General features: G+C 41.5%; 1 protein-coding gene across 1 annotated transcript; it reads left to right on the forward strand.

Annotated features, from left to right (window-relative positions):
- The first annotated feature begins 9,064 nt into the window (after nt 1-9,064).
- Nucleotides 9,065-11,357, forward strand: LOC114265005 (uncharacterized). The gene is made up of 3 exons (XM_082903107.1): nt 9,065-10,674; nt 10,771-10,992; nt 11,189-11,357. Exons 1-3 carry the CDS (start codon nt 9,065-9,067, stop codon nt 11,355-11,357), a joined length of 2,001 nt encoding a protein of 666 aa, XP_082759233.1.
- The last annotated feature ends 2,118 nt before the right edge of the window (nt 11,358-13,475 follow it).

The following is a 13,475-nucleotide window of genomic DNA, read 5'->3' on the forward strand; positions in this document are numbered from 1 at the left end:
CCGGTTTTCCCTCTTTTCTTTTGCTTTGTAGTCGGGAACCCAAATAGCTTCAAATAGGTCCTTGTTCTACTGTTCACACTTATCGGGGGTGGACCCTGCAGTTTTATGGAAAAAAGAATCTTGCTTTGCACAAACGTGAAGGATGGCACAACACTCTGAGCACAAAACGATTTATTTTTGAAATTGAGAGATGAGTTTTCGACCAGGTATTGAGCCTACGACTGAACACAGCGAGAAAGACTCAACAACGGAAAACAAAAGGTAAACAACCTAAACACGTCGAGACACGCTCGGGACGACTCAAAGCAAGAATCGAGACAAACAAAACAAAAGACACGACACACAAACGTGCACAGGGAGCCTGTTTCACCGGGTATTATTCCCACCCTTTCTTATTTATGATTCTCACATCATTTGGCTCTCAAGCTCGGTTTTTCTCTCAAAACCCTTTTCTCGCTTTTTCTCTCAGCGCACATCTCTCTATTCTTTAATCTCTCGTTTTTCATCCCTCCCCTGGGTGGTTGATGAATAAACAGGAAGTTGCGGGTTCTTGCCCCAAGCATTCTGCTAGATTCTCTTCTTCTGCTCACAATAGTGAACTTTCTCCCACAGAGGGGTTGCGATGCGGCTGGATGTGCAGCAAATCTGCAATCGACATTGGTTGACGATGCTCTTACTGGGGAGTTTGGACGTGATTAGATCTGTCCAAACAAAGGAGTGGAATATCTTGATCCGTTCCCGTTCGTGCTTCGCACTTGGCTTGATACCTCATTGCGTGGAGGATGTGAGAGCCTTCTGCCCTTTTGCGGTCAGCTTCAGTGGTGCCCTTTTCTGGCAGGTAGAGTGCCCTTTCTGGCAGATGCATTGACAACGGGAGAAAGACAGGAAGCCTGACTCAACTGTGCCCCTAGTTCATTATTTTGACCATTTTTTGTTTTTGCTTTCTACTGAAACAATTTTGACCAATATGAGAGTCAGATTAACATACTTGTTCAATTTTTGATTTGAAAATCATGCAAGTTAGGTTATGAGCACTGAAAATTTTCCTTTTTTGGGTCCAAGAAATGGTCCATTTTTTGGAAAAGATGGAACAATTTTCGAGAAAAGTAGTCAACTTCAGTAAAAATTCTCAAAAACTATTTTTACAAACGGCCAATGCTTAACAAGCACGGAACCCACTCTTGAGACGCACAACCTCGGATTTGGAGGAAAATTGGCCCCTTTCTCGAAGAGAGCTACATGGCAACGGAAAGTTGCCCCTTGTTTGCACGGCACCGCAGCGCGTTGAATGGCAACGGAAAGTTGCCCCTTGTCTGAATGGCACCGTAGCGCATTGTAATCAGTCCTCAGAGCGATGATTGCAACCGAACTCCCGGATACAGAAAAGACAAAGATGACTAGAACCATCACATGGACACAGTTGAATTTGAAGTGTTTCAGGGCTGGACTTCAGAATGAAGTTGCCTACGTATCCCAAAGATGGGAATCAAGCCTTACGTAGTTCGGGGTTAAGGTACACTCGGGTATTTAACCTCTCCTTTTTAGGCTCTAACTTTTGCCAAGGCGCCCGATGCGGGTTTTCGACCTTGCGAGCTTTGTTTTTCTTTTCTTTTCAATTCTTTTCATTTCTTTTCTTTTCATTTCATTTCCTTTTTTTTTTTTTTGATTTTCTTTTTTTTGTTCTTTTCTTTGCATTTTTTTTTTCTTTTTTGTATTTTTCTCTTGCTCTAACTTTTGCCTGGGTCGCCCTTCCGGGTTTTCGACCCAGCGAGCCTCTCAAGGGTAAAAGTGTAACAAATCCATGCCAAATGGTTTTAGGGTTTTGAAGCCATCCGTATCCAGGAGAGTGGCTGTTGTATTGATTTACTGAAGGATCCATCTTCGGCTCTTCGTGCATATCTGACATTTTTGCCCCTAGTTTGAGGGGGGGCTTCTGATCTAGCTTTACAAGCTTCCTTTGATCTGATCTTCTTGATCTGACTTTGGTGCCTCTTGTCCGAGGGCTGCTTCGAATCTGGCCACACAGGCCTCATATGGCGGTTGGCCATTGAACATTCTGAATTTAAGTCCGAGGTTTGAAAGTGAGGGGTCCAATTTCGAGGCTGAGAGCGATCCTAAGCTGCACAATCTCGAGAGCGATCCCACACAAGTCTTCGCAGGACCGCGCAAAATATTTTTTGAAATTTTTTAAGAAAGCGACATATCGCTCGCGCCGAAGATAGTGTAGAACCAATCTGGATCAAGCCAGGGTCCTTCTCAGTACTCACATTAACAAGCATGATCTCAATCATTAAGGGCTTAGCATGCCTCTCTTTCTCTCAAATGATCGAAATTTTGCAAATCCCGAGGAATTCCTTCCTCTTCGTTTTCACCGCAGTGTTCAAAAAAAAAGTTTTGAAAAAACTTAGGTCGATACAATGATTTCAAGGCACAGAAAAGGCAGGCGAAGAGCACTGTCATTCCATTCAATACTTCTGGCACAACTGGCACACGGTAGAAGCAAACACAAGAGTATGAAAATCACTGCTGTTCCATTCAAATCTGTTGGCATAACTGGCTCCAAGGCAGAAACAGACTCAAAAGAAGGCAAAAAGACAAACACAAAACAAAATAGTGATGCCCGAGGTAACACCCCCGGAATCACCTGACTTTAACAAAACAGGACTGACTCGATACAACAAGACAGACCCGACTGACTCAGTATGAAAAGACTGACTCAACACAAATTGAAAAGACTGACCCAATACCCAAGTCAGAAAACACAAAAACTAGCATTCGTAAAATGCTCGAAACAGTGCGTGCCAAACGCCACATCCGGAGTAAACTGAGCGCCGCCCACAGGTGGTTCATCCCCTGATCACATCACATTATCCCCCACAAGTTCACTGATCCAATGACGATAGACTTTTCTGAGTTGGTGCGACGATGACCTCATTGTCAATCAGATCTTGTATTTCGTGGCGAAGACGGAAACACCTATCAGTGACATGGCCAACTTGCTGATGAAAGGCACAGTACTTGGCCGGATCATGGGAGGAAGGAAGTCTATCTGGCAGTGATCGCGGCTCCAGGGGTTTCAGATCCCCCTCTTTAATCAGGACCCTCAAGGCCGCTGATAGAGACATGTACAGTGGTGCGAACACCCTCTGGCCTCGAGGTGGGTGTTTTGAGGTTTGTGGAGTTTTGCTGGATGCACCAGCAAAGGGATTGGCAGGCGTTGACTGGGTTTGCTGATCGTTTCCGAGCACGGGATTAGGGCTGAAGCGAACATTCCTGGTACAAAGGCCCTTCTCCCGGCTTGCCCCTTGATTCAGAGTGCTCTCATTCTGAGTGGCGAAAGTGTCATCCACAGTTTTTGTGACAACCGCAAGGACTTGCTCTTTGTTCAGTCCCTCAGCTTTCAAAGCCTCAATATCCCACTGAAGGTGTTCATGGGGACCAATGCCTGCTCCTACCTTGTTCTTACCAGTCGCTTCCACTTTGTCAAGAGATTGGCCTTCTTCCAATGCAACCCGTCCCAAAGTTGGGGAGCCTTTAGACATGAACTCCCTGGTACGTGATGTGGTTGATGATGGAGCCAAAACCCCAAAGGCCAGATCTGCCACAGTTCTCTGAAGATCTTTGATCATCCTCATTAGTTCAAATGTAGTAGGCTCGCGAGCCTGATATAGCTGGGAGGTCCAGACCGGATGCGCAACAGGCAACCTGGGCGAATGTGGTGCACCACCATCGATCTCGCCCTGCAAACTGATTCCTTGACCTAATGTGGCTGTCATAACCACTGTCTCTTCTGAATTCTGCGCCATCATAAGTCCTGCCTCGGCAAAGGGGAGACACTGGCTATTCTGTATCAACTTTGCGACTCTCTGAACCTTGAAAGGAAAAACAGGCAGCATTTCAGCCCAAAACGGATCAAACGCGGGTGTAGCCGAACAACTATACCCTACTGCTGATCACTGTTCCCAAAAATCACTGTTCCCAAAATACTGAATCTGATACCCGCAGATAACTGATTCTCACAACTGATACTGATACTGGTGTCCCCAGGTTAGATACTCTGACTTGCAAACTGACATGTGCATTCCTGTAGAGCAGCACTCTAAAAGCACATAGCAAGTAAAGAGAACAAAACACCCCTATGTTGGGGTAAGGTTTCCCTGTCCTATTTTGTCAGGAGCTAGGGTTTCACTACGCACACAGCGGTTTCAAACAACCTATCAGGTAAGCAACCTGTCCTAGTTTGGAATGGTCACTACGGATTCCGAATATGCACTAGGTCGAATGGTCAAAATGGGTGCCCCGGTAAAACCGGGGTTTGTGTTCCCATGCTGTCAGAGCCCATAGCCGGTCAGCCTTATGGACATGTCTTGACAAGACAAGCCTCCGGCAAACCGTTCAGGAATGGCAGATGGCAAACACTGTGTTCCTAGGCGCACCAATGCACATGCAATGCAAAGAAACACATAAATGAGATCAAAACAGGATATCACGAGTTCGAGTCAAACTCTCTAAATCTCCCCAGCAGAGTCGCCATAAACTGTAACAGCGCCCGCGTGGGCCTCGTGCTACAGTTCGGACTCGATTTGTGTCACGGTTCTTAATCTGAACCAAAGAGTCCAAATCTGGCAAATCGTTTTGAGAAACAGATTTTTGAAAAAGTAGTGCCAAACATGGACTGCTTTGCCAGATACAGAGTCGCCACCTAAATATTTTTTTATGGGAGAATTTAGGAAACCCTGACTCGGTGCCGAAGGCCACATGTCCGTTATCACCGGAGTTGTCTCGGCTCGAGAGCTTGGGTACGATCGGGGAAGGTCAGCTATGAGCACCCCATTTCGCCCGGTCCGAAGACCGGCCTCTACTAACCGTGATATCCGTTTTTGAAAACTTTATGTATTCTTAAACCAATTGTTAGCCTAGAATTACTATGTTATGCGCGCAGCAAACAAGTATAGACCGAATCGCCCAAATTGGAAATAAAACATTTTATGTTTGTTTTGAAAATGGTTCGCTACTCGCAAGTAGGCTAAAATGCAGATTTTGCCACCCCCAAGTGGGCTTTTAGAAAAGATGATTTTGCCACTATCTAGTGGGCTTAAAACTCACAGTTTTAATGCATTATTCCAATTTAGGTAATTCAACCTCCACCCACAGGCATTTCAAACAGTTTAACACATAAGCATTTAGTCGCATGGCAAGCATACTGTCATGTTAACATTCACACACATGCGAGATGCTAAAGCATAAATACTTACATCGTACTCCGTGCCAAAACAGTAAACTAGTTAGCAAAACATGCGTGTCCTAGTTCATGCTAAATTGTCTAATGCAACACATACAGGATGCAATTAGATGGGCTCGGCTAATCTTAAACATGGCATGTGAAATGCAATCAACTATCACATAGTCAATTTTTGAATTGAAGTACAAATGCAGTTAGCGTGATGTACCGAGCCCAATGCATGCAATACAAATGCATGGATGCACGCTTGCATAGCATAAGGTATGCTAAAATAAATGTGCCCTAATCTACCATCATAAGCAGGTAAATAAAAGGGAAGAAAGAAGTGGGGTTGGAAGACATACATCACACGCACGCACACTTATTACAAATATGCCCTCGCTCGGAGGGACCAAATAAATATTACAAATTAATTAACTACGCAAGCTAATTAAATATTACAAATTAATTAACAAATTAATTATTATAAGAAAACAGTAAACCGCCTCGGGAAGCGCGCCGCCATGCGTAGGCTGCCTCTGTTTTCTTTTCTGTGCTCCTCTGGAGGCTGCCAAAATTTCAGGACTGCTTCCTTGGATGCTGGGAGACACCACCGGCTGGGTGAAATTGCCACCGGCACTGAGATGTTGCCACCGGCACAAAATTGAAGCTGTCGGCAGAGAAAAGATTGCCGGCCGGCACCTTACACTGCCGGTCGGCAGAGTATTCCTGCAGAACCTGCAACCCACAGCAACAGAGGACAAGGCAAAGCATGGCAGCACATTTCAAGGCATATATGCACCAACCATGTCTCTTATCATTGTAATGACTCAAAGGGACATGTGCCTCGATTCTCGGACCACCAATCACGCATTTCCATGCATGATGGCCCAAAGAATCAAGTGTGCAACTTCAATTTCAAATGCAATGCAAACCAAATAAACACACAAGGAGGCCTAACCTCTATCATACTCATCTCAAGAGGCAAGGTGATGCATGCAAGATGCAATGCAACTTAGGCATACGAGTTAAGGATGCAACATGCCGATACAAGCAAACATGCAAGGTGAGCATGCAAATAAGCAAGGGATGGTCTTAAACATGAATTAGGCAGCTCTAGTTAGGCCCAAAACAGTGGCCAATGGAAGAAAATGAAGTGCCTCGAAATGCGTGCGCACGGGCACGCAAACCGAGGCAAAGGCATATGCAATGCAATGGCTAAAATGGCATATAGAATGCAACATGGACTTATACTAACATGAGAGAGCCTCAGCCACACTCACATAAGAGGCCGATGAATGAAAATGAAGTGCCTCGAAATGCGTGCACACGGGCACGCAAACCGAGGCAATGGCATATGCAATGCAATGACATGGAAGATGACATGCAAATATGCTAATGGGATTTCAGCACTGAAATATGGGGGAAAACAGCCCCGGAATGAGGCGAAAACACACCCGATGCATGGAATAGTCCCGAAACATGGACTTTGGCACCCGAAATGGCCTATAGCTATATCAAACATGCACAACATGGATATGCAATGAATAGACAGTAGCAAGGCAGCCCCAAAATTAGCATTTTACTAGTACAACTCATGGCCAAAAAGCAAACAAAGATAGGGCAACAATGGCATGCAAAAATGGCCCTAAACATGAGATTATGAAGCAACTCACAGCTGCTGTCTCCAAACATGTTAGGGCCCTTCAACAACATTGAAGAGGGGCCCAAAATATGCACATTCACAGTTCATGGTAGCCCCGAAATCAGTATACAAACATGCTAGAAATGCAATGCAAAAATGAGGCTCAAAAGTGGCTATAACATGAGGTATACAAAAAATTCACCAAACAGCCAAAGACCCTTAATAAAACATATTAATAAGGTCAAAATAAAGCCACTTTTCGTTCGGACCAAGGTCCAAAAACAGCAACATCAGGGGCTGCCAAGACATACAAAAATGGGACAAAAAAGAGGATATAAAGGGAAGTACAATATGGAAGTCCCAAACAGTGTTGAGCCCTTCTTCAATGTTGAAGAAGGGCTCAAAATAAGCCTATTTTCAGTTTACATCAGGCTCTAAAACAGATTAAACATAGGCCAAAAAATACATGCGAGATTATGGCATTTAAGAGGGGTAATGAAGCAAGTGCAAGCTACTGTCCTCAAACAGCAAGAGGTCCTCAATCAAACATGAAGAGGACCTCAAAATATGATGATTTGAAGTTTGGGTCGGAGCCCAAAGATGTAACCACAAGGGGCTAAGATATGAAGCAAGAAAAGGCTAGAAAAGGGAAGATGAAGACTCACCCTTGAAGACCAGCAAACCTACACCTCTTGGACCAAGTTTGGGAGCTTTTAACCTCTAGAGGACAGCCTCAAGCTGCTGGAATAGGCGTTGGATGCCTTGTGCTATGAGTTGATGAAGAAATGGCCCAAGAACAAGGGTGTTTGATGGTTGAATGGGAGAGATAGAGGGAGGTATATGGATATATGTATGTATATATCAGATATATCTATATATCTCTGGTTTTTTGTTCCAAAAATCCAACCTAAACAAAGGAGGAGGAGAGGTGCTTATATAAGCAATGCCAAGCTTCTAAGACAAGCTTCAAAGGGGCCAAGGGGTTCAAGGGGGGGTGCAAGGCTTCTAGAGGAAGCTAAAACAGCTGGCCAAGCTTCTCCAAGAAGCTTGGCCAAAAGGTTCAAGTTTCTAGAAGGTTAAGGGGTTCAAAGGCTCACAAGGTGCAAAACAAACACACATGCACGTGGGGGATCAATTCTGTGCATTCCAGCTGGCACAGATGGAATCCACTCAATCTGCAGAATGCTCCGGAAGGTCGTCGGCTAGCAAAAATTGCCAGTCAGCACAATAAAGTGCCGGTCGGCACAATAAATGGCCGGTCGGCACAATAAATTGCCGGCCGCCACAAACAGAGTGCCGATGGGTGGCCGGTGAGGTCAAAAAAGTGCCGGTGGATGTCCAGATTGAAGCCCCGGAAGTTAGCTTTCCAATGGCGCAAACCTTGCATCAAAATTCCTCCTGTGCAAAAAGTTATGCTCTTTTTCGTGAAGCCGCGCAGATTCGATCCAACCGGGATGATGCCCGACTTCAACTGATCATATCTCCCCCACCCGGACTTGGCTCTAGGAGATTCTTGATTGAAAAATGAAGCCCCGGAAGTAAGCTTTCCGATGGTGGTGGCCCCATAGCTAAACTCCAAGTGTACAGATAGATAAGCCCGATTCAGCGGGGGCTGCTCGACTCGCTTCTACCCGGATTCATGCCGAACTTCTCCCAAACTAGTTTTCTCCTCTCCTTTCCTTTTTTCTTCAACTCCAAAACCCTAAACAAAGTGTTTTGAAATATTTGCCTCTCTTCTAGCCGAAGAAACTGATTTTTGCCCTGCACATCTCTCAACACCGAGCAAACCATCAGTAGTGCCCAAGTCTTTAAGGGCGGTCAAAAATGGGGTGTCTACAGTCTTCGACTTCGACCCAGATATTGACTTTGACCCTTGGCTTCGACTTCGACTTCGACGCAGAGATCACCCTCGTCTTCGACCCACGGCATCAGAGGTATATCTCTTCATCTTTATTTACTATTATTTTTTCTTGTTTCTTCTTTAGTTATTAATACTGAAAATGCTAATAAATATTAATAATAAATATTAGAGATGAAAATGCTAATAATCATAAATATTATTATTAGTTATTAATAATAAAAAATTAGAGATAAAAATGCTAATAATCGAAAAAATTAGTTATTCCTCAACAGAATGTTAATGATCATAAATATTATTTTTAATAATCAAAAATATTATTTGTTATGCTTATAGGAAAATGAGTTCATCAAGCAGTTTAGGTTCATCTGCTGCAAGTGCTTCTGCTCCTTCCATTGATAAATCTGGAGATGAAAATGCTCCTCTTTGGGGCTATGTTACAAAATTAGTTAAAAGGGGAGAAGGAGGAAGTGGTAATACAAAATTTAAGTGTAATTTTTGTAACATTGAGTACCAAGGGTCATGTTCTAGAGTTAGAGCCCATTTGTTGCTACTTACTGGCCATGGAATTAGAGTGTGTGCAACTGTGAAGAACAAGAGTGATCTTCTTTCTGAAATTCGAAAGGTAGATCAAGAAGCTGAGAACCGGGAAAAAATGGCAAAGCCAAAAAATGTTCCTTTACCACCTCCATCTTCTCAAATTAGTGCTAGCCACGGCAGTGTAGAAGATGTTGGAACATTTAGAATGGAAGGTTATGCACCAAGAGAGAGAAAGTCAATTGGGAGTAGTCCTTTAGATAGGGCATTCAATCAAAGTTCTAGAGAGCATTTACATTCTTTAATTGCCTGTATGTTCTATTCAGTCGGTTTGCCTTTCCATTTGGCTAGGAATCCATACTTTGTGGATGCTTTTCAATATGCTACTGAGAATCAAATTGTTGGGTATGTCCCTCTTGGATATAATTTGTTGAGGACTACCTTACTTCAAAAAGAAAGGGCAAATATTGAAAGGTTATTGGAACTAACTAAGAAGTCATGGGATGAAAAGGGGTTGAGTATAGTATCTGATGGATGGACTGATGCACAAAGGAGGCCTCTCATTAATTTTATGGCAGCATGTAATGGTGGAGTTATGTTTATAAAAGCTGTAAATTGTGACGGTGAGACCAAGGACAAGTACCATATTGCCAAATTAATCAGTGAAGTGATTGATGAAGTGGGTCCTAATAATGTAATTCAGGTAATTATTGATAATGCTCCAGTTTGTAGTGCAGCTGGATCAATTATTCAAGGTAATTATCCGAAGATCTTTTGGACACCTTGTGTAGTGCACACTCTTAATCTTGCTCTTAAGAACATTTGTGCTGCGAAGGAAGTTGGAGTTGCCGTATATGCTTATGATGAATGCCATTGGATCACTACTGTGATTGATGATGTAATGTTTGTGAAAAATTTCATCATGAATCATTCTATGAGATTATCTATTTTTAATGAGTTTGTACCTTTGAAGCTACTTTCTGTTGCAGATACACGCTTTGCATCTGCAATTGTTATGCCAAAAAGGTTTAAACTTATATATCATGGTCTCCAAACAATGGTCATAAGTGACAAATGGGCTTCTTACAAGGAAGATGATGTTGGGAAAGCAGCTGTTGTAAAGGAAAAGTTGTTGAATGATGTTTGGTGGGATAAGATTGAATATATACTCTCATTCACATTGTCTATTTATGAGATGCTTAGATTTTGTGACACTGATAAGCCATGTCTACATTTGGTTTATGAGATGTGGGATTCAATGATTGAACGGGTGAAGGCATCCATCTATAGGGGTGAGGGGAAGTCAGAAAATGAAGAGTCATCCTTTTATTCTGTAGTGCATCAAATATTAGTGGAAAGGTGGACAAAAAGTAGCACACCTCTTCATTGCCTTGCTCATTCCTTGAATCCAAGGTATAATTCACATTAGACTCATGAATCCAAGGTTTATACTTTAATTTTTTTCATTGCATAATTTACTTATTATTTTTTTCTAATTATGAAATCTAGGTATTATAGTGGGATGTGGCTTCATGAAAATCCCATTCGTGTTCCTCCTCACAAAGATGTTGAAATTTTTGAGATGAGAATCAAGTGTTTTAAGAGATACTTTCTTGATTCAGATGAGAGAAGGGTTGTTAATACAGAGTATGCGAAGTTTTCAGGTTGTTTGGAAAGTTTTAGTGACTCTGACTCAATATGTGATAGAGGAGTAATGGAACCAGTGGTTTGGTGGTTGGCACATGGCTTTTCTGCACCTATGCTCCAATCCTTAGCAGTGAAATTACTTAGCCAACCATGTTCCTCATCATGTTGTGAAAGGAATTGGAGCACCTACTCTTTCATTCACTCTATGGGGAGGAATAAAATGACACCACAACGGTGCGAGAATTTGGTTTGTGCACTCCAATATTCGCCTCTTATCAAGGAGGAGTCAACTATACACAGAAGGAGAGACCAAGTTATGGGACGTTGGGGGAGATGCATTTGATTCATTGGAGGGTTCTGGTTTCCTTGAAATTGTAAATCTTTCACTTGATGAGCCAGAGATGGAAGCTATTTTATTCAATGATGAAGTTGATGAAAGTGAACTTTGAAGTGTCAAGTTTAGATATATAGGACTTTCTTTTGTTTTTTTTTCCTTTGCTTGTGTTATGGACTGAATTAGCCTTGTTTTTCTTTTGGTGTTGGTTGTTTTTCCTTTGCTTGGATTATGGACTGAATTGGTGTTGGTTATGTTATGTTGAATTCAAATATATTAATATTTGTCTTTTAGTTTTATAGTTCTCTTTTTAGTTTTGATATTTAACTTCAATTTGTAGGTTGGATCTTTTAACCATAATTATAAAAAATAAAAAAATATCGGCGTACCGCAGCCGTACCCATACCTGTACCCTAATTTTTTGGAGTTTTTCCGTATCGGCGTACCCGTACTCGTACCCGTACCGTACTCGTACCCGCACCCGTGCTTCTTAGGTTGATGATATACTTCTCACATGAAGTGATCCCACTTACATTTTCTCTTTGATTTCTCAAATGCATTATACTTTATGTATCAACAAATTAGGCCATATCAATTACTTTTTTGGTATCTTTGTTCTCTGTCGCTGGTTACTTTTTCTCTCAAAAGAAATATGCTTCTATTATCCTTGCTGAGGCTGACAGGACTAACTGTAAACCTTATTCCTCTCCCATGGCTCTTAAGCTTTCTTTCTCTTTTGATGATGATCTTTTTTTCTCACAGCTTACCTTGTAATGTTTTGTTTTTGGTGCTTTGCAATACTTGACACTTACACGACCAGATCTCTTATTGTAGTAAATCATGCTTGTCAGTTTATGCAAATTCCATTGAATAGTCATTTTGCTACTGTTAAAAGATTACTTGGATATCTCAAAGGCACCTTGGACCATAGTCTTCAGTGTGTTTCTGGTCCTCTGGTTCTTAATGCCTCTTTTTGACTCAGATTGAGCAGGGCATGCAATTGGTTGCAAGTCTACCATAAGGTATCGTGTGTTTCTTGGGCCTAATTTGATTTAGTGATGTGTCAAGTACCAACCAACTGTCTCTCGCTCTTCAACATAGACTAAGTAGGGCTCTTGCTCAAACTACTGCTGAGATTAATTGCCTTGGCATTTACTTTCAAATCTTCATGTTCCAATCTCTGTTGCTACTTTCGAGTGTGATAATCTCTCTCTCATTTCCTTATCTAGCAATCCAGTATTTCATGATTGCTCCAGATATAGAGGTTGGTCATCATTATGTTCGTAAGAGCGTGACAACCAAGTAGCTTCTGGTTCAATATATTTCTTTCTCAAATCAATTGGCTGATATTTTAACTAAATCTTTGTCTATCTCTTGATTTCAATATTTGCGAGGCAAGCTTATCGTTCATGATACGCCACCACAAGAATAGTTGCAAGAGCAGCTTTCACTGGAGTCTAGTCAAGTTGTTATAATAGAGTTAGTTGCCGAGTTAGAATAATTATTTTATAAATTGAGTCGTAAGTACGTAATTATTCAATTGAGAAAATATATTCATCTTTCTTTAATACTTGTAGAGCAAGTTAGGTAACTACTAAGGTTAATTCTTAGTAGTAAGAGAGATAGAGAGAGAAAAAAAAAAAAATGTTATGGGTTCTTTGAGTCCCAAAGTTTTAATCCAATTTTCTATGATTTTTGACTTCTTAAATAAAAAAATACATTTGTAATCATATTATTTGTTCTTTTCAATTTGTTGTTATTTTCTTCAAATTTCATTAATCAATATGGTAAGTTTTTCAAAAATGGGAACAGGGTAAACGATTTTCAATTCTCTCCCTTCCCTTTTCCAAAAATACAACTACAAAAAAGAAAAACAAAATTAAATAAAGAAAGACATTAACAAACAGAGGAACCAACAAAAATCACATACCTCAAAATACATTCTCTACACCTTTTGACAGTCGAGTGTGGTTTCAATCATTCCAATCTCTTTCTTAAGGCCATTAATGTTGTGTTTGGTTAGGGGATTTGGGGAGGAATTTGAAAATGAAAAGGGAAAATGTGTGTGAAACTATGTGAAATGTAGATATATTTTATTCACATTACACCTAACTTTTCCCTTTCCCTTTCCAAATCCCTCTTCAAATCCCTCAACCAAACACAGCGTAAAGGATAGACAATTTCTTATCTCTTCATACTGTAAATTTGTTTGTCAACATAGATGTATATATTA

Source organism: Camellia sinensis, chromosome 1, assembly GCF_055761805.1.
Source record: "Camellia sinensis isolate YWXY chromosome 1, ASM5576180v1, whole genome shotgun sequence".
Lineage (NCBI taxonomy): Eukaryota > Viridiplantae > Streptophyta > Magnoliopsida > Ericales > Theaceae > Camellia > Camellia sinensis.

Excerpts from the sequence above, each read along its gene's own strand:
- LOC114265005 (XM_082903107.1), top strand. The coding sequence starts at position 9,065 with ATGAGTTCATCAAGCAGTTTAGGTTCATCTGCTGCAAGTGCTTCTGCT. Across the intron at positions 10,675-10,770 it reads GCTCATTCCTTGAATCCAAG|GTATTATAGTGGGATGTGGC; the intron begins GTATAATTCACA and ends TATGAAATCTAG. Across the intron at positions 10,993-11,188 it reads GTAATGGAACCAGTGGTTTG|GAGGAGTCAACTATACACAG; the intron begins GTGGTTGGCACA and ends CCTCTTATCAAG.